Source organism: Bufo bufo, chromosome 6 (genome assembly GCF_905171765.1).
Source record: "Bufo bufo chromosome 6, aBufBuf1.1, whole genome shotgun sequence".
In the NCBI taxonomy this organism is placed as follows: Eukaryota; Metazoa; Chordata; class Amphibia; order Anura; family Bufonidae; genus Bufo; species Bufo bufo.
The window spans coordinates 379,251,941-379,278,076 of NC_053394.1; the positions used below are offsets into that span (position 1 = coordinate 379,251,941).

At 43.2% G+C, this 26,136-nt stretch overlaps 1 protein-coding gene across 1 annotated transcript in view; it reads left to right on the plus strand.

Moving 5' to 3' along the window:
* LOC121003517 (zinc finger protein 208-like) overlaps window positions 1-26,136 on the plus strand; it is a 1,049,660-nt gene that overhangs the window by 365,051 nt on the left and 658,473 nt on the right. Inside the window, exon 5 of the mRNA XM_040435419.1 lies at window positions 7,637-8,392. Within this exon, the coding sequence (XP_040291353.1) occupies window positions 7,637-8,392 (756 nt within the window). The remainder of the gene's footprint in view (window positions 1-7,636; window positions 8,393-26,136) is intronic.

A 26,136-nucleotide genomic window follows, 5' to 3' on the forward strand; every position in this document is an offset into this window, starting at 1 on the left:
TGCTACTCCCCTGATTGGTCGTACAGTGAGGTCATGTACCTCTGAAATTTCTCTGTCCGTGGGTGTGTGCCACTCTGAGAGATGTTCTCTTCTAGTCCTGGAGAACCTACCGGTTGAGGTGGTACTAGGGTTGCCTTGGCTCCGTTTACATAACCCCACAATTGATTGGTCCAAAGGAGAGTTGGTGAAATGGGGACCTAAGTGTGACTCATGCTTGTCCGTGGTCCAGGCTGGGGTTTTTAGTAAGGTCTGATACATTACCCTCTGTTATTAAGGAATATTCTGATGTGTTCTCATCCCTTACTCCAGAGGTTCTACCCCCCCATAGACCTTATGATCGCGCCATAGAGCTAATTGAGGGTGCCGAATTTCCTAAAGGTCGAATTTATAATCTTTCAGGGCCCGAACGCAAGGCTATGGAAGATTATATTAAGGAGAGCCTTGCTAAAGGGCATATTAGACCTTCAGTCTCTCCTATGGGAGCAGGGTTTTTCTTTGTTAAAAAGAAGGATGGTGGTCTTAGGCCTTGTATTGATTACCGGAGATTAAATAAAATCACTGTCCAAAATAGATACTCTCTCCCATTGATTCCGGATTTATTTAACCAGGTTTTGGGGGCAACCTGGTTTTCCAAGATTGACCTGAAAGGGGCATACAATCTAATCCGAATCAAGGAGGGAGACGAATGGAAGACAGCGTTCAATACTCTGATAGGACACTTTGAATATCAGGTGATGCCTTTTGGACTCAGCAATGCCCCAGCTGTGTTCCAAAACTTAATGAACGATATTCTTAGGGAGTTCTTAGGTAAATTTATTATTGTCTATCTTGACGACATTTTGATATTCTCTCCTGATTTCAAATCTCATGTGTCCCATGTCAAACAAGTATTAGAGGTGTTGAGGGAGAACCAGCTATCCGCTAAGCAAGAGAAATGTGTCTTTGGTGTACAGGAGATACTGTTTCTAGGGCATGTTTTGACTCCTCACGCCTTTAAGATGGATCCTGGTAAGGTTTTAGCAATTAAGGAATGGGTAAGGCCTTCATTCTTAAAGGCTTTACAACGGTTTTTGGGTTTCGCTAACTACTACCGTAAATTTATCATGAATTTTTCTGTAATTGCTAAGCCATTGACCGACCTTACTAAGAAAGGAGCGGATTTGGAGAATTGGTCTACCAAGGCCATTTCTTCATTTGAAACATTAAAAAAGGCATTTAGTAGCGCTCCCATTCTGATCCAGCCTGATCAGGAGAGACCCTTTATTGTGGAGGTGGATGCGTCCGAGGACGGCGCAGGAGCAGTCCTTTCACAAGGTCCTGCTAGCCTCACTAACCTGAGACCGTGTGCCTTCTTCTCTAGGAAATTCTCTCCCACGGAGAGAAACTACGACATAGGGAATAGGGAGCTGTTGGCCATTAAATGGGCATTTGAGGAGTGGAGACATTTTTTGGAGGGGGCAAGGCATCGAGTAACTGTTGTCACTGACCATAAAAACCTAATGTTTCTCGAGTCCGCTAAGAGGTTGAATCCCCGACAAGCCCGATGGGCTCTGTTTTTTACCCGTTTTGATTTCTCCATTACGTTCAGGCCAGGAAGTAAAAATGTGAAGGCAGATGCATTATCTCGGAGCTTTCATGCTTTTCAACCCACTGAGACGCCGCCTGAATCCATCCTACCAGCAAACATCTTCTTAGCGACTCTAACCCAGGATATCTCGGCTCGCATTAAGGCTGAACAACATCTGGCACCGGCATCCACCCCAACAGATAAGTTGTTTGTTCCCGTACAATTTCGTCTCCAGCTGTTGGGTGAGTGTCACGATTCTGCCTTTTGTGGACATCCGGGTATTGAGGGCACTAAGGATCTGGTTTCTAGATCTTATTGGTGGCCCACTCTGACCAGGGATGTCAAGTCTTACGTGTCAGCCTGTGAGGTTTGTGCCAGGTCTAAGACACCTAGGACTCGCCCTGCTGGTAACCTACGACCCCTACCCATTCCCAGTAGATCCTGGTCCCATATCTCGATGGACTTTATAACTGACCTACCGCTGGCGGAGGGTAAGACTGTGGTTTGGGTAGTGGTCGATAGGTTTAGCAAGATGGTTCATTTCATTCCCCTGTCTAAACTTCCGAATGCTAAAACCCTGGCGTCTATTTTTGTGAGAGAGATTGTTTGTTTACATGGCATCCCGGAAAATATTGTTTCGGACAGGGGTGTGCAGTTTGTGTCCAAATTCTGGAGGGCCTTCTGTCAAAGATGTAAAATTTCGTTGTCTTTTTCTTCCGCCTACCATCCTGAGAGTAATGGGCAGACTGAACGCCTTAATCAGTCTGTGGAACAATTCCTGAGGTTGTATGTTGCTGATGACCAGCAATTATGGGTCAAATTCCTTCCGTTGGCTGAATTTGCTCTGAATAACCGTGTCAATTCTTCTGCTGGGGTCTCCCCTTTCTTTTGTAACCATGGTTTTCATCCCCGTTTTCATTCTGGGTCGTCCGTCTCCTCCTCTAACCCTGAAGCTGATAAACTCTCCTCCGAACTGTGCACAGTTTGGGCCCGGGTTCAATCGAACCTAGAAAAGGCTCAAAGTTCTCAAAAACTCAAGGCCGATAGGAGACGTTCAAGGGGGGTGAACTTTCAGGTTGGGGATAAAGTATGGTTGTCCTCCAAGAATCTATCTCTCAAGGTAGCTTCTAGTAAATTTGCTCCTCGTTTTATTGGACCATATAAGATCACGGAGTTGATTAACCCGGTATCTTTTAGGTTGGAGCTGCCCGAGTCATTCCACATTCATAATGTGTTCCATAAATCTCTGCTTAAAAAATATTTTGAACCGGTAGTACCATCAAAAGCTTCGCCTCCGCCGGTTCTTGTTAATGATTCTGTCGAGTATGTGGTATCTAAAATAGTGGATGTCAGGAAGGTGCGTAATGCCTTGCAGTACCTGATTCACTGGAAGGGGTATGGACCTGAAGAGAGATCTTGGGTACCTGCTAGGGAGGTTTATGCTCCTAGACTTGTTCGTAAATTTCATTTAGAACACCCTGAAAAGCCATCGCCTGAAGTCTTGGGTCCGGTGGCCCCTCGTAAAAGGGGGGGTACTGTCACGGGGTTCCGAAGGTGCACTCGGTCCCCCATCGCCTGCAGACCTGTTGCTTAGCTTTGGGAATGAGGATTTGTGCTTGACCTCATTCCCAGGGGGCGGCTTTGCTGACTGGGTGGCTCCCTGCTCCCAGTCTGCCTTGAGTGCCGAGCTGATCACTCGGTGCTCGACTGGTTGGCCTGTCGGTCATGTGACGCTGGCCACGTCACATGACCCTCACTCCCCACTATAAATACAGGCAGCCTGCTGGCCACAGGTTGCCTGTTAATTTCTAGGTTCCTGGCTATTTGTTGGACTACTGAATATTTACCTGATCCTGTTCCCTGACGATCCTCTGCCTGCTCCTCCTGTACTGCGCATACATCCTGGTATTGTGACCTCGGCTCCCACCTGACTACTCTCTTAGGACTCCTCTTGTACTTCGCTACTCTCCTGGTATTTGACCCCGGCTTCTCCTGACCATTCTTTGCTTAATCCGTTGTACTGCATAGCTCTCTTGGTTCTGACCCGGTCCGTTCATGTTCCGTATTTTGTCTTGTCTGTCTTCCCTGCACATATCCTAAGTTAGGGACTGCCGTCCAGTTGTCCCCTGTCATCAGGACTTGTGAGGCAAGTAGGCAGGGCCAGGGGTGAGGGTGGAGCGCAGTGGTCACTACCCTTCCCCCTGTGTGTGTGTGGACGTGACCGTTACAACTCTCTTTTGGAATCAATAAAAAAAATTGTCTGATTTAAAAAAAAAAATTGTTCCCTCTTCTGACTGATTCTTCAGAATTACACCTGAAATGTATTTCAAGAAATTGGTTCCGCTCTAGTGATATACTTTTCATAATCTTTGGATGGTGTGTACAGTATATATGAGTTGTAAGCACTTAAAGGGGTTGTCTCATCTGAGATAATGGGGACATACCATTAGGATATGCCCCCATTGTCTAATAGGTGCAGGTCCAACCGCTGGGACCCAAACCTATATCGAGAACCGAGCTGGCCAAAGTGGTAGCTGGAGGACTCTGCTCCGGCCACCACCAAGCACTCTCCTCATAGAAGTGAATGGGAGTGCACTGTGCATGGCCGGCCACTGTTTACAGGGCCTGACGGAAATAGCCAAGCCAGTGCCGAGCCAGTTCTGCACATGCACAGTGCACCCTCCACCACTTTTGGGGTTCCGTTTCAGCGATAGGTGCAGGTCCCAGCGGTGGGACGCGCACCAATAGGGGCATATCCTAGCAAATTGCCCCCATTGTCTCAAATGAGATTATAATATAAATGCGTGAAAAAAGGAAGATGTTATGGTGTAGGCCATACAGTTTGTTTACTTGAGAGTGACAGGACTGAGATTTGGAGAGACCTCGGTGTGCACAGTGTCCTAGCTGCAGGGATGATATTCGGGTCACAGGATTATTCTTTGGCACTATATGTAGTTTGTGTAATCGGGAAAGGCTGCAGTATAAGGCTACATTCACACAACATTGAAAAATTACACACAGCTGTTTTTAGAATTGAAGTCAATGGCGCTATTCACGTGGCCATTTTTTTTTAAGGCGAGTGAATAGTGGTTGTGAAAAATAGGACATGTCCTATTTGTGGCCGTTTTCACTGCCAGGTGGACCCCATGTAAATCAATGGGACTATTTTTAATTGCCATTTAGACAGGAGTGCATCCATGTAATGGCCGTTTAAAATGGGTACACTAGTGGAAAATAGCCATTTAGGGGTTAAAAATAAATTGCCTTATCCGCTTGCACAGACAAGGCAGTCTCTCTTGGTGCGGAAGGACCTGTGCTACCAACGTGATCATATCACCATGCTCTCCCAGCATTATTGCTTAGGAGCGCATGGTGACATCATCCTACTGAGAGTGCAGGTCCTTTAGCACCAGATGAAGAGCGACTTTTCTCTACGCGTGCAAGTGGATGAGAGGAGAATTATTTTTTTTTCCCATAAAAACAAAACCCTGCACATTATTAACATTATTATATTACTGATGGGGGCCACCCTGGGGAACATTATTACTAACTGGGGCCACTATGGGGGACATTATGTATACTGCAGGGATTGGTAATTCAATTAAAAAAATAAAATAAAAATAATCTAAATCATCCTCAAATAATGGCCGTTAAAAATGAATGCAAAACGTCCAGACGACTAAGAAAGGGATGCAAAAAATGGTTCAAAAATGGCCATGAAAAACGGAGTGTCCCCGTTTTTTATGGCCTTTTTTTCACGTGTGAATGTAGCCTTAAGAGCTCATACAAAAAAGTTTCACCACTGAACACCAGATATTTCCTACCTGCCTGTGAATAAAGACCCCAAGATATCCTGACCCAGGTGACTAACGCTGCATATCATATCCCGTGAGCAAGCGACAGCGAAACGCGCGTCGGGGTCAGAACTATTGGTCTGTATTCATTGAGCAGCTATATCTCCCATGTCTATCCCTATTCTATGCACTATGCATTTTATTATTATCCATTGTACCGGTATCTATTTGGTATTTGTCAGGGGTAGATGGGATTTACTGTATTGACACACCACTAGTAGTCCATTGTCATTCCTGTGTCTACTTTGCCATATATATGTCTTTTATCATTATGTTGTGTATGTAACAATAAAGATTTGGTATTTTACATTTCATACGGCTGTGTCGTACATTTATAGGTGTTATCCCTTTGAGTCCAGCTGCTGTATCTGTCATCCATTATAGCCCAGGTCTCATTCTGCGTCCTGCACTCTCCCCAGCAGCAGGTGTGATACAGTGATGTCATTGTACCTGCTGGGCTGAGCGCACAGACCAGAGATAATCCCCCGGCCTGTGCGCTCTCCTCAGCTCAGCAGGAGAGATGACGTCATCACACCATGCCTGCTGCTGGGAGGAGCATGATGTGCTCAGTATTACTTAATTAATTTTATTCACAGTATCGGAGCTTCACTGATTTAAAGGGGACACTAAAGGACAGCACTACTGAAGGGGCCCCACTAAGGGGGCATAACTACTGTGTTGACACATCAAGGGGACATTCTACTGAGTGGGGGCATTTAGGGCCCTTGCAGACAAGCGTTGGTCACTCTGTGAGCCCGCAGTGCAGCACCTGCCCTGAACTCCCAGCACGGATGGGGTTGCATAGCATTATATTGATTTATGATGCTATGTAACCCTTACAGCTCTGTAATGTATTGGATAATAGTGATGAGCGGCAGGGGTCATATTCGAATTCGCAATATTTCACGAATATTTTGTAGAATATTTGTCGAATATTCGCAAATTCAAAAATTCGCGATTATTTTTTTTACTCGAAAAATCGGAAAGGTAATGATAGTGTAATATGCGAATTTTCGGAATTCGAATTTTCGGATTCTAATTTTTTATTGAGTAACTATTAGACAAAGAAGATTATAGCACTATATTAGCTAAATTGCTCTATATTCGATTTTTTATAACTTAGTTTTTTCGAATATTCGTAATATTCTAAAACAAGAATATATAGCAATATAGCGAATATTCAAAAAAAACGAATATAGAGCAAAATTTGCAAACACTACTACTCCTAAAGTCAAGTATATTTCAGCCTTCTTATTGGCCTACAAGCTAGAAGCAGTGAGGGATCATGTGTACTGATAAAAAAACGAAAAATAAATTTGAATATTCTAAATTACGAATATATATAACTATATTCGAAATATTCGCAGATTTTCGAAGTACTTTTCGAAGATTTTATTTGTGATAAAAATTTGAAATTTGAATATTCGTGATCAACACTATTGGATAACACTGTCATAATACTGCCAGTGTTATCCAGTACATTCCAGAACTGTAACGGTTACATAACATCATAAATAAATATAATGCTATGCAACCCCATCAGTGTGGGGAATGCAGGCCGGGAGCTGAGCTGCGGACTCGCAGCGTGACCAACTCTTGTCTGCAAGGGCCCTTAGGGAGCATCAGTACTGTGAAGAGGGCACTAAGGGGGAATTCCACTGTGAAAGGGATACTGAGGGTAGATAACTATGGTGTGGGCACTAAGGGGGCATTCAGCGCTAGGAAATGTTTTATTTATAAATGACTGATTGGGTGGGGGTTGCATGGAAGTTGATCAAAGTGGGGGCCAACCTGGCCTAGTGATTCTCCTTGGTCTACTATTAGATTGTGGTCTGTTTGGCCACCACAGTTTTAGTCAATTCATACTTGAATTTGATGCCATGTCTTATTCTTTATGTGGATTTTTTTATATGGAAAATTTCAATGCAATTAAATGGTATATTATTCATCAATAAAAAAATGTGTTTTATTCTCGGCAGATGACTGTACCAGGAACTCAGAGAAACATCTGATATCTTTAGATTTTGAAGTAGATGATTGTGGTATCACACAAGATACATTTGAAGAGCATGCCAATATGCAAGATATACCCTTATCCAATCACAGCAACAATGCATCATTTGATCCTTTTAAACAGGTCCGATCTTCTGATTCATCACAGACTGAAACACAGAAAAAAAGTCACAGAAAAGGTGTTAAACATCAAACAACTCACGTAAGAGGGAAACCATTTTCATGTTCAGAATGTAAAAAATGTTTTAACAGTAAATCAGATCTTGTTATACATCAGAGAATTCACACAGGGGAGAAGCCATTTTCATGTTCAGAATGTAGAAAATGTTTTAACCGTAAATCACATCTTGTTATGCATCAGAGAATTCACACAGGAGAGAAGCCATTTTCATGTTCAGAATGTGGAAAATGTTTTAACCAGAAATCAGATCTTGTTGTACATCACAGAATTCACACAGGGGAGAAGCTATTTTCATGTTCAGAATGTGGGAAATGTTTTAACCGTAAATCACATCTTGTTATACATCAGAGAATTCACACAAGAGATGAGCCATTTTCATGTTCAGAATGTGGGAAATGTTTTAAGAGTAAATCACATCTTGTTATACATCAGAGAATTCACACAGGAGAGAAGCCATTTTCATGTTCAGAATGTGGGAAATGTTTTAACCGTAAAACACATCTTGTTATACATCAGAGAATTCACACAGGAGAGAAGCCATTTTCATGTTCAGAATGTGGAAAATGTTTTAACCAGAAATCACATCTTGTTATACATCAGAGAAATCACACAGGGGAGAAGCCATTTTCATGTTCAGAATGTGGGAAATGTTTTAACCGTAAATCACATCTTGTTATACATCAGAGAATTCACAAAGGGGAGAAGCCATTTTCATGTTCAGCATGTGATATGTGTTTCACCCATAAATCATCTCTTGTTAATCATCAAAAAACCCACATATAAGAGAAGCCATATTCATGCTGGTCACTAACTGGCTTCATTCCTTCAGATACTCTTTTTTACAGGGAGATAAAACAGAACCTTGCTTTTAGTTACCAGAGATAGCTGAGGGCTTGGAGCAATGATTGGGACCACTGTGAGAGCTCCCCAAACAAACATTGTCTCCTGTATTGAATGAATATTGGTAATCAAAGGACAGATCCAGTTAAAAGTGAAACTAAAGTTTTTAGTTTTTTTTTGTATATATATCTCCTCTAAACACAAATGTTTGGTGAAAGAAAAAAAAAAGAAAAAATACAGTATTCCATCCTGCCTATGATCGGTATGGGGACCCTCCATTCCTGTAAAACTGCAAATACAGGGGCCTATATGTGAAAGTCCAAAAAATAGAGCTGGATTCCCACAAGAGCTGGTGTCCAGACATGTGGAAAAAGGGGCGTCATTCACACTAAATGGCCAGTTATTTGCAGTCAAGTGAAATTACCGATAGGATGTAACATAGTAACATAGTTTATAAGGCTGAAAAAAGACATCTGTCCATCCAGTTCAGTCTGTTATCCCGCAAATTGATCCAGAGGAAGGCAAAAAAAAAAGTGAGGTAGAAGCCAATTTTCTCCACTTTAGGAGGAAAAAATTTGTTCCCAACTGAAATCAGAATAACTCCCTGTATCAACGACCCCTCTCTAGTAGCTATAGCCTGTAATATTATTACACTCAGGAAATACATCCAGGCCCCTCTTGAACTCTTTTAGGGAACTCGCCATCACCTCCTCAGACAGACAGTTCCATAGTCTCACTGCTCTTACCGTAAAGAATTCTCTTCTATGTTTGTGTACAAACCGTCTTTCCTCCAGACGCAGTGGATGTCCCCTGATCACAGTCACAGTCCTGGGGATAAATAGATGATGAGAGAAATCTCTGTACCGACTCCTGATATATTTATTTATGCATAGTAATTAGATCTCCCCTCAGTTGTCTTTTTTCTAAAGTGAATAACCCTAATTTTGATAATCTTTCAGGGTACTGTAGTCCACCCATTCTAGTTATTACTTTAGTTGCCTCTTCTAAACCCTCTCCAGCTCTGCTATGTCTGCCTTGTTCACAGGAGCCCAGAACTGTACACAGTACTCCATGTGTGGTCTGACTAGTGGCTTGTAAAGTGGCAGGACTATGTACTCTTTACGGGCATCTATGCCCCTTTTGATGCAACCCATTATCTTATTGGCCCTGGCAGCAGCTGCCTGACACTGGTTTTTACTGCTTAGTTTGCTGTTTATTAAAATTCTAAGGTCCTTTTCCATGTCGGTGTTACCCAGTGTTTTACCATTTAGTATGTACTGGTGACTTGAATTATTCCTTCCCATGTGCATAACCTTACATTTGTCAGTGTTAAACCTCATCTGCTACTTCTCTGCCCAAGCTTCCATTCTATCCAGATCCCTCTGTAGCAGTATATTGTCCTCTTCCGTGTTTTACACTTTACACAGTTTAGTGTCATCTGTAAAAATTTACATTTTACTGTGCGAGCCTTCTACAAGATCATTAATAAATATATTGAAGAGAATAGGGCCCAATACTGACCCCTGTGGTACCCCACTAGTGACAGTGACCCAATATAAGTGTGTACCATTAATACCCACCCTCTGTTTTCTATCACTGAGCCAGTTACCTACATGCAAACATTTTCTCCCAGTCCAAGCATTCTCATTTTTTATACCAACCTTTTATATGGTACAGTGTAAAAATGCTTTGGAGAAGTCCAGATATACGACATCTATTCGCCGCTGTCAAGTGTAGAACTTACCTCCTCATAGAAACTGAATTAATTCATTTGACATGACCAATCCCTCATGAATCCATGCTGATATGGCGTTATTTGCTTATTTTCATTGAGGTACTCCAAGATAGCATCTCTTAGAAAACCTTCAAACTGTTTACCCACGACAGATGTTAAACTTACCAGCCTATAGTTTCTAGGCTCTGTTTTTGGACCCTTTTTGAATATTGGCACCACATTTGCTTTGTGTTAATCCTGTGGAACACCCCCTGTCAGTATAGAGTCCTTAAATATCAGAAATAAGGGTCCGGCTATGACATTACCTAATACTCTTAGGATACGGTGGTGTATGCCATCTGATCCCAGCAATTTGTCTGTTTTAATCTTTTTAAGACGCTGCTGTATTTCTTCGTAGGTCAGACAAGGCACTTTTAATGGGGAATTTACTTTTACATTCTGCATTTTATCTGACAGTTTATTTTCTTCAGTGAATACAGTGGATAAGAAAATATTTAATGGCTTTGCTTTTTCCTTATCACTTTCTGCAACTCCCCCCTCATTACTCTGTAAAGGGCCGACACCTTCAGATTTATACTTTTTACCATTTATATAATTGAAGAAAATTTTAGGGTTACTTTTACTCTCTTTAGCAATGAATCTTTTACATATTACATTTTTTTCCTTGTAGTTTTTTTAATGCTTCCGCGCTACCCTCCTGTTTTAGTGACTTAAATGCTTTGTTTTTGTCATTTATCGCTTTCTTTACATTTCTATTTATCCACATTTGTTTTTTTTCTTTTTCCTTAACCTTTTATTCCCATAAGGTATGTACCTTTCAGAATTAGATTTTAGAATGCTTTTAAAAATATCCCATTTATTGACTTGCAATCAATATATGGTGTATCCTCGAAGCACTTTCTAGCATATCATCAGATCATGAGATTCCTGAAAGAGAGACTCAAAAATACTGTATCTGAGTTTTCGCAGAATGACTTTGATGATATACTATCTCATAGATATGGCAAACCTTCAATAGCCTCCCTATATCAGAGGGTGAGGAAAACACTCTCCTCAGGCATAGTGGATACTCTCTTTAAGAAATGGACAGGAGGACCGAGTATTAAAGCAGAAGCCGAAGATATATTGAGGGGATGGGAAAATGTGCGTAAAGCAGTATCTAGTGAAATATGGAGAGAGACCCACTTTAAATTGATGCATAGAGCAATATATGGCTTCGATATCAAAGGAAACAATACTGTTGCCATTAATGAAAGGTTGAACGCCTGCCCTAAATGCTCGCTTCCAGATGCAAACATGTATCATTGCATGTGGGAATGCAGGGACATTGGGGAATTGTGGCAAAGGATAACCAAAGAATTAAATAATAGGTTTGTTTTTAACTTATCTATGGATCCAAAAGAGATTTTGTTCCAAGATACAGACCCACGGGTTCCCTTGGCAGTACAGGTAGTTCTGCTAGCCACAAAAAGGTGTATCCTAACGCATTGGTTGCAGTCAACGATCCCATCAATTGAAGAAATAACAAAACATACAAAGAAATGCATACTGGCGGATAAATGGGCGGCAGACAGGGAAGGTCAGAAAGCCACAAAAAGATACCAGGCAAAATGGCTTCCGTTTATACTTGCATTCTTTTCCGAAGATGACACTAGGGATTTGATATAAACAAGGCATAAGACTAGGGTCGCACAATGGTTATATTCGTAAAATAAATTAACTGAAGAGATAGGGATGGCATGGAACATGAGTTTAGGTTATAAGGATTATATTCTATTAACCCAATTGGGTTACTAATATTTACTGTGGGCTTAAGCACTTAGGGAGGGGGGAGGGGGGAAGGCAGGGATTGATGTTTGGTATACCTGAATGATCTGTGTTACACAATTGTCTTGATCACATGTGTATATGTAAACTTATGCAAGTTATGTATTACAGATAACTTTGTAATTTTGTGGAAAAATTTATAAAAATGTTTAAAAAAAAAGAAAAAAAATATCCCATTTTGTGGCTGTATTTTTATTGTTGAGGACTGTCCTAGTTAGTTGGCTAAATTTTGTTTTTTTAAAGTTTGATATTTTTGTTCCTCCCTGAAGGAACACTCTTTTGAATGACAATTGAAAGGTTATTACTTTATGGTCACTATTTCTCAGGTGTCTCCCAACCTGCATATCTGCTGTTCTGTCAGGTCTATTGGTTAATACTAAGTCCAGTGTGGCCGCCCCTCTAGTCCGGTCCTGAACCAGTTGGGAAAGGTAATTGTCTTTGGTTATTGGCAATAACCTGTTTCCTTTATGAGATATACAAGTTTCAGTTTCCCAGTCTATATCTGGGTAGTTGAAGTCCCCCATAATAACCACCTCATTATGATTTTCCGCCTCATCTATGTCGTTTAGTAGTAGATTTTCTGTGGACTCTGGTATATTAGGTGGTTTATAATAAACTCCTATTAGTATTATTGTTTTTTTTCTCCATGTATTTCTACCCACAGTGACTCCACATGTTCATGTCCCTCACTTATATATTCTCAGACTGTGGGCTTTAGACAGGACTTTACATACAGGCAGACCCCTCCAGTTTTGGCGATTCTTACTAAACAGACTGTAACCCTATACATTAACTGCCCAGTTATAGCTATCATCCAGCCATGTCTTCGTTATTCCCACTATGTCATAGTCCTCCTCACACATCACTAATTCCAGTTCCCCAGTTTTATTAGTCAGGCTTCTGGCATTAGTATGCATACAATTTAAGAGGTTTATGTATATTTTTATCCTACACCTTTCCTACTGAACTATTCTAGTTTTTCCTTCTATTCCTCCCCCAGTTCTATTACCTTTCCCAGGTCTCTATCTGCACTCCTATAACGTAATTAACCCCCCAGTCCCTAGTTTAAACACTCCTCCAACCTTCTAGCCATCTTCTCCCCCAAAACAGCTGCCCCTTCCCCGACGAGGTGCAGCCCATCCCTACAATAGAGCCTGTAGCCGACATAGAAGTCAGCCCAGTTCTCCAGGAAACCAAACCCCTCCTTCCTACACCAGTTCTTAAGCCGCTTGTTAACCTCCATAATCACTTTGAATGTGAGCTCCATTGGGGACAGCATCATGCTAATGTCTGTAAAGCGCTGCGGAATATAGTAGCGCTATACACTCACCTAAAGAATTATTAGGAACACCATACTAATACGGTGTTGGACCCCCTTTTGCCTTCAGAACTGCCTTAATTCTACGTGGCATTGATTCAACAAGGTGCTGATAGCATTCTTTAGAAATGTTGGCCCATATTGATAGGATAGCATCTTGCAGTTGATGGAGATTTGAGGGATGCACATCCAGGGCACGAAGCTCCCGTTCCACCACATCCCAAAGATGCTCTATTGGGTTGAGATCTGGTTACTGTGGGGGCCATTTTAGTACAGTGAACTCATTGTCATGTTCAAGAAACCAATTTGAAATGATTCAAGCTTTGTGACATGGTCCATTATCCTGCTGGAAGTAGCCATCAGAGGATGGATACATGTTCTCATTCTGTTTACGCCAAATTCAGACTCTACCATTTGAATGTCTCAACAGAAATTGAGACTCATCAGACCAGATCTTTTTCCTATTTGTAGTGGAGATGAGTGGTACCCGGTGGGTTCTTCTGCTGTTGTATCCCATCAGCCTCAAGATTGTGCGTGTTGTGGCTTCACAAATGCTTTGCTGCATACCTCGGTTGTAACGAGTGGTTATTTCAGTCAACTTTGCTCTTCTATCAGCTTGAATCAGTCGGCCCATTCTCCTCTGACCTCTAGCATCCACAAGGCAGTTTTGCCCACAGGACTGCCGCATACCGGATGTTTTTCCCTTTTCACACCATTCTTTGTAAACCCTAGAAATGGTTGTGCGTGAAAATCCCAGTAACTGAGCAGATTGTGAAATACTCAGACCGGCCCGTCTGGCACCAACAACCATGCCACGCTCAAAATTGCTTAAATCGCCTTTCTTTCCCATTCTGACATTCAATTTGGAGTTCAGGAGATTGTCTTGACCAGGACCACCCCCCTAAATGCATTGAAGCAACTGCCATGTTATTGGTTGACTAGATAATTCCATTAATGAGAAATAGAACAGGTGTTCCTAATAATTCTTTAGGTGAGTGTATAAGTGGATAAAATAAATAATAATCTCCCGCTGCCTTTCTTGTGTGGCTCGTGGTACAGCTCTGGTCTTACTGGGCATTTCATCTGTAATGTGCAAGTTCTCCCAAAAAGTGACCCAGGCTAGGATTGCCTAATTACATAGAAGCCATTACTTGTCTTCCTAGAGAAATATCTTCTTAATCTGCACACCCTGACCAAAATGTACCTGTAGATAAATCCAACAAGTGGGGTCCCCGCCACCCCTGTATTTGTAGAAGTCATGTGGTTCGCTCATCTCACATGATTTTACTAGTGGGGGAATCCTTGATCATTCTTTATTGTATGTCCCACCAGATCTGGATTTTTCTGTTTTATAATTGAAGATGACATGATATAAAATATATTCATTGTATATGTTACATTTATGACCATTTTGAGTTAAGAAATTTGAGTTAAGAGGTTGTGTGTTAACCCTGCTACAGCTGTACTTCTAGAAGTAATGATGATAGCTCGGATGGGGGGGTGGTAGTGATCCTTTACTGTTCTTATGGATGGTTTTGGAAGCTGCCCCTTAATATATTCTGTAGGTGATTGCTTGTTTTGTGCACATAGTGGTTTCTACCTTGAGAGGCAGGGCCGTTATGCCGCACAAGCATCACTTGCCACATTTGTATGCCTCAGTTATAAAGAAACTTGCAGAATAAAAAAAAAAATTTGTGTATATCCCACTGGCCAAAATATATTTTAAAAGTATCAAAATATATCATAAAATACAAGTGAGAATAAAATAGAAAAATAGTCTACACCTGCCGAAACCGTCAACATAGTCTGCCTTTTCACATGAAACAAAAAAATATTATATTATATATTAATATGACCAAAACAGGGAACCAATTTTAACTATTTATTTAGGTGTCAATTTGCATATTTAAAGATTTAGCAACTGGAGTTTGAAATAAAACTACATTTTCGCCCAAATAAAACTAAATAAAGATTAAAAAAAATCTCTAGAAACCTATTAATAAAGATCCCCTATGTGACATATAAAAACAATAGCAAAAATTTGGTGGGTTGCACAAGAAGTAAAAATTATGCTTGGACCATTAAACCGCCTCATGCTCTAAATGACAATAATGTGTATGTCATTAATGGGGTTTTCCAGTAATGTGATCTCTATGGCCTGTTGTCAGGATAGGCCATTAGAATCATATTGGTGGGGGACCTGGCACCCCCACCAATCAGCTGGTCTACAGTAGCTCTGGCACCAGAACTCCACAGATCCATCCATTGTGCCTTAGATAGAGGTGGTGACCAATCTCTTCAGTTGAAGCAGCTCCGACACAACCGGATTCATCCACTACACCATGTTGGAAAAGTTTTTGAAATTCATATCATTTTAAGGGTTAACAAAGTGATTTTTGTAAAAACTGTTGACTTGAGTAATAAAGCACAACTGCAGAGAACATCTGGGTAAACAGTTTATAGAACATCCTGCCTCATCATCCTGTCATATTCTCTAGAAACCTCCTGTTATATGTTCTATGCAAAGTATCGACTAACCTGCCTAGTTATAGAGATTATTATTATATAGCTTATTTTTTTATTGCTTACATAAGGAACCTTATATAAAGCCTGGACTCCTAATATAATCAGAAAGCTGCTTAGCATAGCTTGACAACATTGTATCGTGTGTGATTTGGTGGTCTCACTGTCAGCAGGAAATAAAGATTGCCTACCTTCTGATTCAGATGACTTCGTTCTTCAATTGATAGTTACTTAAAGGGAACCTGTCACCAGGATTTTGTGCATAGAGCTGGGGACATGGGCTGCTAGATGGCCGCTAGCACATCTGCAATACCCAGTCCCTATAGCTCTCTGTGCTTTTATTGTGTTAAAAAAACATTTTGATCAATATGCAAATGAACCTGATATGAGTCCTGTGTCCGGAGATGAGTCCAGCGGAAATGAGCCCAGCACCGCCCCGCGTCCTCCGAATCTCCTCCTTGCTGGCTGACGTCACAGAGCTGGAGCGCCGAAATCTCGCGATGCGCAAGCTAGCGCATGCGCAGTGTCAGCATCATGTTCATTCCCTGTGCTGGAATCAGCACAGGGAACGAACTACGCATGCGCTAGCTCGCGCATCCAGCTCCAGCTCTGTGTCCCCAGCTCTATGCACAAAATCCTGGTGACAGGTTCCCTTTAAAATAAATCTAAGCACGTGGAAACATATTTCTGATAAAGATTTTAAAAAATATATATATAAATATTGGCACATCAACGCAATTCTAACATTTTTGGCTCTATACACCACCACAATGGATTTAAAATAAAATTAACAATATGTGCTTTAACTGCAGGCTGTCAGCTTTAATTTGAGGGTATTTACATTCAAATCAGGTGAACGGTGTAGGAATTACAACAGTTTGCATATGTGCCTCCCACTTGTTAAGGAACCAAAAGTAATGGGACAATTGGCTTCTCAGCTGTTCCATGGCCAGGTGTGTGTTATCCCCTCATTATCCCAATTACATGGAGCAGATAAAAGATCCAGAGTCCATTTCAAGTGTGCTATTTGCATTTGGAATCTGTTGCCGTCAACTCTCAAGATGAGATCCAAAGAGCTGTCACTATCAGTGAAGCAAGCCATCATTAGGCTGAAAAAAAAATAAAAATAAATCCGAGAGATAGCAAAAACATTAGGCGTGGCCAAAACAACTGTTTGGAACATCCTTAACCCTTTCACGACTGCAATCTGTATATATACGTGATAGCTGCACATGCCCCGTGCAGCTACCACGTGTATAGACGTCAAGCCAGCTCTTTAATCCAAGCGCTGCAAAACGCTTGGATTAAAGCTTCTGCCCCTGTCCTGCTGCTGTCACGGACAGCATACAGGCCAGTAATGCCAGCAAGGGGCCAATCAGAGTGGCCCCTTGCCGGCAATCGATCCGATTGGTTAGTCTGTGCAGACTAACCAACCGGATCGCGGCAGTGTTAAAATGCCGGTTTCAGGCTCTGATCTGCGCTCTGCAGATCAGAGCCTGAAAGCCGATAGTGTTCCTCATGCCCCCCCCCCCCGATCTGTGCCCCTCCAAGCCCTTAGTGCCCCTCTGTGCCCCGACGATCTGTGCCCCTCTCCTGCGCTGATGGCATGCGGTCCGCCCCCTGCATTAATTTTCTAGCCGCCCCTCCTGCCCCAGCCTTCCTCAATTATTGTGGGCAGCCTCCCGAACCCCCCCCCCTTTCCAGCGCTGCCCCCCCCCGATCCCCCTGCTGTGTGCGATGGCGGCGGCTCCATTACTGAGCCGCCGCCATCAGCAGAGAGTGTCAGCTCTATGCTGACACTCTCCTGTAACCCCTATAGATGCCGCGGTTGCGGCATCCATGGGGTTAACAGAGGGAGGGAGCTCCCTCTCTCCACCATCGGGGCTGCAGCGCTGTGATTGCAGCACCCGATGGTTGCCATAGCAACCGGACGCTTTGCAAAAGCGTCCGGTTGCCATGGCAAAGGCGTCCAGTGCTGCCACCTACAGGCAATCTGGAAGTACTATACTTTGGAATGCAAGAGCATTGCAAAGTATAGTACAACTATCAGCCCCACTGGATCTTCAAGATCCAAGAGGGAACTGATCAAAAAAAGTGAAAATAATAAAAGTAAAAATAAATAAATAAAAATGTAAAATTAGAAAAAAGAAAATTGCCTTTTCCTATAAAAAAATGAAAAAATATAATACACATATTAGGTGTCACCGCGTCCGTAACGACCATCTCTATAAATATATCACATGATAGACCCCGTCCGATAAACACCATAAAAATAAAATTAAAAAAACAGTGCCCAAAAAGCTATTTTTGTCACCTTACATCACAAAAAGTGCAACAGCAAGCGGTCAAAAAGGCTTATGACCCCCAAAATAGTATCAATCAAACAGTCACCTCGTCCCGCAAAAAATGATACCCTATTTAAGACAATCGCCCAAAAAATAAAAAAGCTATGGCTCTCAGACTATAAAGACACTAAAACATCATTTTTTGGGTTTCAAAAATGCTATTATTGTGTAAAACTTAAATAAATAAGAAAAAGTATACATATTAGGTATTGCCACGTCCGTAACGATCTTCTCTATAAAACTATCACATGATCTAACTCCTCAGATGAACGCTGTAAAAATAAATAAATGAAAATTGTTCCAAAACAGCCAATTTTTGGGTCACCTTGCCCCATAAAGTGTAATAATGAATGATCAAAAAATCCTATGTACCCAAAAAAGGTACCAATAAAAACCTCAACACTTTCTGCAAAAAACGAGCCCCTGCACAAGACGATCGGCACAAAAATAAAAAACATATGGCGTTCAGAAAACCAATCCAGCACAATCTACCTTCCAAAAACCGTATGGCATTCCTTTCCTTCTGCGCCCTGCCGTGTGCCCGTACAGCAGTTTATGACCACATGTGGGGTGTTTCTGTAAACCGCGGAATCAGGGTAATAAATATTGAGTTTTGTTTGGCTGTTAACTCTCAATGTGTTAAAGAAAAAAAAATTATAAAATGGAAAATCTGCCAAAAAAGTGAAATTTAGAAATTTCATCTCCATTTTCCTTTAATTCTTGTGGAACGCCTAAAGGGTTAACAAAGTTTTTAAAATCAGTTTTGAGTAACTTGAGGGGTGTAGTTTCTACAATGGGGTCATTTATGGGGGTTTCCACTATGTAAGCCCCACAAAGGGACTTCAGACCTGAACTGGTCCTTAAAAAGTGTGTTTTGGAAATTTTCTTAAAAATTGTAAGAATGGCTTCTAAACTTCTAAGCCTTCTAAAAAAATAAAATGACATTTCCAAAATGATGCAAACATAAAGTACGTTATAAGGTTGGATAGCTCTCCAATTGGATAGCGTGGGTATTAGGAGATGGTTCCCAAACCAGATATATAGTGTAAAAGGACTCCTGTACTCCACTTTGAGTTTCAGTATAAAGCTTTATTTAGTGCGGTTCCAGTCAAAAATTTTTGACTGGAACCGCACTAAATAAAGCTTTATACTGAAACTCAAAGTGGAGTACAGGAGTCCTTTTACGCAAACATAAAGTAGACATGGGGGGAATGTTAAGTAATAAATATTTTATTAGGTATGACTTTCTGTTTTAGAAGCAGAGAAATTGAAATTTGGAAAATTGTGAATTTTTCATAATTTTTGGTAAATTTGGGATTTTTTCATAAATAAAGGTGAAATATATTGACTCAAATATATGACTATCATGAAGTACAATGTGTCACGAGAAAACAATCTCAGAATGGCGTGGATAAGTAAAAGTGTTCCAAAGCTATTACCACATAAAGTGACGCATGTCAGATTTGTAAATTTTGACCTGGACACTGGGGCATCAATGACCCTTGGTCATGAAAGGGTTAAAAAGAAGGAACACAGCGGTGAGCTTAGCAACACCAAAAGACCCAGAAGACCACGGAAAGCAACTGTGGTGGATGACCGAAGAATTCTTTCCCTGGTGAAGAAAACACCCTTCACAACAGTTGGCCAGATCAAGAACACTCTTCAGGAGGTAGGTGTATGTATGTCAAAGTCAACAATCAAGTGTCACGGGCGTATGTGAGCAACGATAGTAATTCACAGTACAGAGCAACTGACTGGACCCAGAACTAGGGTGGATAAAGGGTGACCCCTGTCCGACCCTCAACGCTTTCCCTATTCTGCTAAAGCACATGCCCGGATCCAAAAGGCGGAACGAGGCATGCCCACGTGCCTAAGACTAATGACCACTGTAACCCCTACAATAGTGGAAGGGGCACGGCCACCAGTGCCCTACTCAGTATATGGAGGGAACCGTGGCCACCTCAGATCCAGTCAGAAAACAAACAGGAATACAACAATGTCTGCAGACTTAGCTGAAGGTGTTGTAGCTGCAGAGAAGACGGATCCAAGGACAGGCTGGCAAAATCCGGAGTGCTAGCTGCAGCAGAACACAGGTCCAGTGGACAGATAGCTACAAGTGAAGAAACCAAAGCAAGAGCCACAACTGAAGTGAGAACTATAATCCACATCCTATCATAGGAGGAGGGGTGATATAAAGAGAGGGAAATCAAACACATGAAGGACAGCTGTGGTGAAAGAAACCAGAAGTAAACAGAGTAGTGAGAACGCCTCCCAGCTCTAGTAGTGACATCATCACAGGGGTGGAGAAACAGAGCTGTGAGAACGTCCCAAAGCTCTGGTAGTGACAGTACCCCCCCCTCTACGGGTGGACTCCGGACACCCAGGACCCACCTTCTCAGGATGAGCCCTATGAAATACCCTGATGAGGCGAGTGGCTTTAATGTCCGACACCGGAACCCACATCCTCTCCTCAGGACCATAACCCTTCCAATGAACGAGGTACTGAAGAGAACCGCGGACCATGCGAGAGTCCACAATTCTGGAAACCTCAAACTCCAGATTGCCATCAACCAAAATCGGAGGAGGAGGCAAAGAGGAGGGTACCGTGGGCTGGACATATGGTTTTAAGAGAGATCTGTGAAATACATTATGTATCTTCCAAACCCGTGGAAGATCAAGACGGAAGGCAACAGGATTGATGACTGACAAGATTTTATAAGGCCCAATAAACTTGGGACCCAATTTCCAGGAGGGAACCTTTAACTTAATGTTTCTAGTAGACAACCACACCAGATCACCCACATTCAGGTCCGGACCAGGCACACGTCTCTTATCAGCCACACGCTTATACCTCTCACTCATCTTTTTAAGATTACTCTGAATCTTTTGCCAAATGGTAGACAAAGACGAGGAAAATCTCTCCTCCTCAGGCAAACCAGAAAGAGCCCCTCCTGAGAATGTACCAAACTGCGGATGGAACCCATATGCACCAAAGAATGGTGACTTATCAGAAGATTCCTGACGACGGTTGTTCAGAGCAAACTCAGCAAGAGGGAGAAATGAACACCAATCCTCCTGGTTCTCTGAAACAAAACAGCGCAAATATGTCTCCAGATTCTGATTGAGGCGCTCAGTCTGACCATTCGACTGCGGATGAAAAGCAGAAGAGAAGGACAGCCGAACCCCCAGGCGAGAACAGAAAGCCTTCCAGAACCTGGACACAAACTGCGTGCCTCTATCGGAAACAATATCAGAGGGAATGCCGTGCAATTTAACAATATGGTCGACAAAAGCTTGCGCCAACGTTTTAGCATTGGGTAAACCAGGGAAAGGTACGAAATGAGCCATCTTGCTAAAACGGTCCACCACCACCAGGATCACCGACTTCCCCGAGGAACGAGGAAGATCCGTGATAAAGTCCATGGACAGGTGTGTCCAAGGACGGGAAGGAATGGGTAACGGGAGAAGGGAACCTGAAGGCCGTGAACGAGGGACCTTAGCGCGAGCGCACGTCTCACAAGCAGCCACAAAACCCTCCACCGACTTACGAAGAGCCGGCCACCAAAATCTCCGAGCAATGAGATCCACCGTGGCTCTACTCCCGGGGTGACCAGCAAGAACCGTATCATGATGCTCCTTAAAGAGTTTGTGACGTAGCTCAGGAGGCACGAACAACTTCCCAGAAGGACAACGGGCAGGTGTCTCAGTCTGGGCAGCCTGGACCTCGGCCTCCAAATCGGAATATAGAGCAGAAACAACTACCCCCTCCGCCAAAATGGGACCCGGGTCCTCGGAGTTTCCTCCTCCCGGAAAACAGCGAGAGAGAGCATCAGCCTTCACATTTTTTATCCCAGGTCGGAATGTAACAACAAAATTGAATCTGGAGAAGAACAGAGACCATCTGGCCTGTCTCGGATTCATACGCCTGGCCGACTCCAAGTATGCCAGATTCTTATGGTCGGTAAAAACGGTGATAGGGTGCCTGGCCCCCTCCAACCAATGGCGCCATTCCTCGAAAGCCAACTTGATGGCCAACAACTCCCTATCTCCCACATCATAGTTTCTCTCTGCCGGGGAGAGTTTTTTAGAGAAAAAGGCACAGGGTCGCCACTTGGCAGGGGAAGGGCCCTGGGACAAAACCGCACCCACACCCACCTCGGAAGCATCCACCTCAACAATAAAAGGTAAGGAAACATCGGGATGCACCAAGACGGGAGCAGACGCAAAATTCTCTTTAATCTTAGAAAAGGCTGCAAGCGCCTCCTCCGACCAAGAGGAAAAATCCGCCCCCTTTTTTGTCATGTCAGTGAGGGGTTTGACAACAGAGGAATAATTCAAAATGAACTTTCTGTAATAGTTCGCAAAACCCAGAAAGCGCATCAATGCCTTCTGATTCTCAGGAAGCTCCCACTCAAGTACAGCACGGACCTTCTCGGGATCCATGCGAAAACCAGAAGCAGAGAGGAGAAAACCCAGAAATTGAATCTCCGATACCATAAAAAGACATTTCTCCAGCTTGGCGTACAATTTATTTTCCCGCAGAATCTGCAGAACCTGAAAAAGATGATCCTGATGGGTCTGAACATCAGGGGAAAAAATCAAAATATCATCAAGATATACCAATACGAATTTCCCCATTAAATGATAGAAAATACTATTAACAAAATGCTGAAAGACGGCCGGAGCATTCATCAGGCCGAAAGGCATAACGAGATTCTCGAAATGCCCGTCAGGGGTATTAAAGGCCGTTTTCCATTCATCCCCCTCTCTGACCCTGACCAGGTTGTACGCGCCTCTCAAATCCAATTTGGAAAACACCTTGGCCCCCACAATTTGATTGAAGAGGTCCGGGATCAGAGGAAGGGGATAGGGATCGCGAATCGTGATACGGTTCAGCTCCCTAAAATCTAGGCAAGGTCTCAGAGAGCCATCTTTCTTTTTAACAAAAAAAAAACCCGCGGCCACAGGTGACTTTGAGGGACGAATATGCCCCTTTTCGAGACTCTCGGAGATGTAAGTTCGCATTGCGATTCTTTCCGGTTGTGAGAGATTGTAGAGGCGTGCTTTTGGCAGCTTGGCGCCGGGAATGAGGTTAATGGGACAGTCAAACTTCCGGTGAGGAGGTAGCTCCTGAACACCGCTCTCGGAAAACACGTCCGAGAAATCAGAGAGAAATGATGGCACCGTTTTAGTAGACACCTCTGCAAAAGTCGCTGTGAGACAATTCTGTCTACAAAAATCACTCCACTCATTTATTTGCCTTCCTTGCCAATCAATAGTGGGGTTATGTCTAGTGAGCCAGGGTAACCCCAAAACTAGAGGAGACGGCAATCCGTTAAGGACAAAACAAGATATATCCTCCACATGAGTGTCACCTACAGCTAGCCGGATATTGTGAACAATGCCCTTCAGAGATCTCTGTGAGAGTGGAGCAGAGTCAATAGCAAAAACAGGTATATCTTTATCTAATGTGCAAACCTGAAAACCATGCATGGCTACAAATTGAGTGTCAATAAGATTGACGGCCGCTCCACTATCGACAAAAATCTCACAAGAAATGACTTTGCTCTCTAGCGCCACCCTGGCAGACAGGAGAAAACGGGAACTGCAGGTCAGAGGAAAAGCATCAAATCCTACATCAACTTTGCCCAAAGTAGCAGATGAAGCAGAACTTGATGATTCACCTTTTGAGATTTTTCTCTTATTATCGCTCTTAGTACGGTTCAAGAATCTCCTAGACGGACAAACATTTGCCAAATGACCTATGCCCCCACAACAAAAACACACCATACTCTGAGGACTAAATCCTCTTTTATCAGGGGCAAGTCGAGCTAGCTGCATGGGCTCCTCCTCAGAGGGGAGCGAGACAGGATGAGGCCCCTGCACACTGAATGAGTCCGCACCACTGCCCCTAGACTGACAATGGCTGGACAGAGAGGTCTCGTTTCTTTCTCTTAGACGCCTGTCAAGGCGTACCGCCAATGACATGGCAGACTCTAAGGACGTTGGTCTCTCATGGAAAGCAAACGCATCTTTTAATCTCTCCGAGAGACCATGACAGAACTGACTCCGGAGTGCAGCATCATTCCAACCCGAATCAGCTGCCCATCTCCGAAATTCAGAACAATAAAGCTCCGCAGACCGTTTGTTCTGGCATAAAACACGTAGGTTAGATTCGGCCAGAGCAACACGATCCGGGTCATCATAAATCTGCCCCAGGGCCACAAAAAATCCCTCCACGGATCGAAGGGAGGGATCCCCTGATGGCAGCGAAAAAGCCCAAGTCTGAGCATTACCCCTGAGCAGGGAGATGACAATCCTCACCCTCTGCTCTTGATTACCAGAAGAGTGAGGACACAAGCAAAAATGGAGTTTGCATGCCTCTCTGAAACGAACAAAATTCTCACTGCCCCCGGAGAACGTCTCCGGAAGTGAGACTTTTGGCTCGCAACAGACTCCATGAGCCGGAGCAGGGCCCAATGCTTGAAGCTGGGTCATAGATTGACGGAGATCCGCTACTTCCAAAGAAAGACCCTGCATGCGGTCAACCAGGTCAGAAAGCGGATCCATGTCAAAAAAGGACGGTTTTGGTGGATTATAATGTCACGGGCGTATGTGAGCAACGATAGTAATTCACAGTACAGAGCAACTGACTGGACCCAGAACTAGGGTGGATAAAGGGTGACCCCTGTCCGACCCTCAACGCTTTCCCTATTCTGCTAAAGCACATGCCCGGATCCAAAAGGCGGAACGAGGCATGCCCACGTGCCTAAGACTAATGACCACTGTAACCCCTACAATAGTGGAAGGGGCACGGCCACCAGTGCCCTACTCAGTATATGGAGGGAACCGTGGCCACCTCAGATCCAGTCAGAAAACAAACAGGAATACAACAATGTGAGCAACGATAGTAATTCACAGTACAGAGCAACTGACTGGACCCAGAACTAGGGTGGATAAAGGGTGACCCCTGTCCGACCCTCAACGCTTTCCCTATTCTGCTAAAGCACATGCCCGGATCCAAAAGGCGGAACGAGGCATGCCCACGTGCCTAAGACTAATGACCACTGTAACCCCTACAATAGTGGAAGGGGCACGGCCACCAGTGCCCTACTCAGTATATGGAGGGAACCGTGGCCACCTCAGATCCAGTCAGAAAACAAACAGGAATACAACAATGTCTGCAGACTTAGCTGAAGGTGTTGTAGCCGCAGAGAAGACGGATCCAAGGACAGGCTGGCAAAATCCGGAGTGCTAGCTGCAGCAGAACACAGGTCCAGTGGACAGATAGCTACAAGTGAAGAAACCAAAGCAAGAGCCACAACTGAAGTGAGAACTATAATCCACATCCTATCATAGGAGGAGGGGTGATATAAAGAGAGGGAAATCAAACACATGAAGGACAGCTGTGGTAAAAGAAACCAGAAGTAAACAGAGTAGTGAGAACGCCTCCCAGCTCTAGTAGTGACATCATCACAGGGGTGGAGAAACAGAGCTGTGAGAACGTCCCAAAGCTCTGGTAGTGACATCAAGAGAATACTTCACCAGAGTGAATACAGAGGGTTCACCACAAGATGTAAACCATTGCTGAGGCTCAAACAGGAAGGCCAAATTAGAGTTTGCCAAACGACATCTAAAAAAGCCTTCACAGTTCTGGAACAACATTTTATGGACAGATGAGACCAATATCAACTTGTACCAGAGTGATGGGAAGAGAAGAGTATGGAGAAGGAAAGGAACTGCTGATGATCCTAAGCATACCACCTCATCAGTGAAGCATGGTGGTGGTAGTGTCATGGCGTGGGCATGTATGGCTGCCAATGGAACTGGTTCTGTTGTATTTATTGATGATGTGACTGCTGACGAAAGCAGCAGGATGAATTCTAAAGTGTTTTGGGCAATATTATCTGCTTATATTCAGCCAAATGCTTCA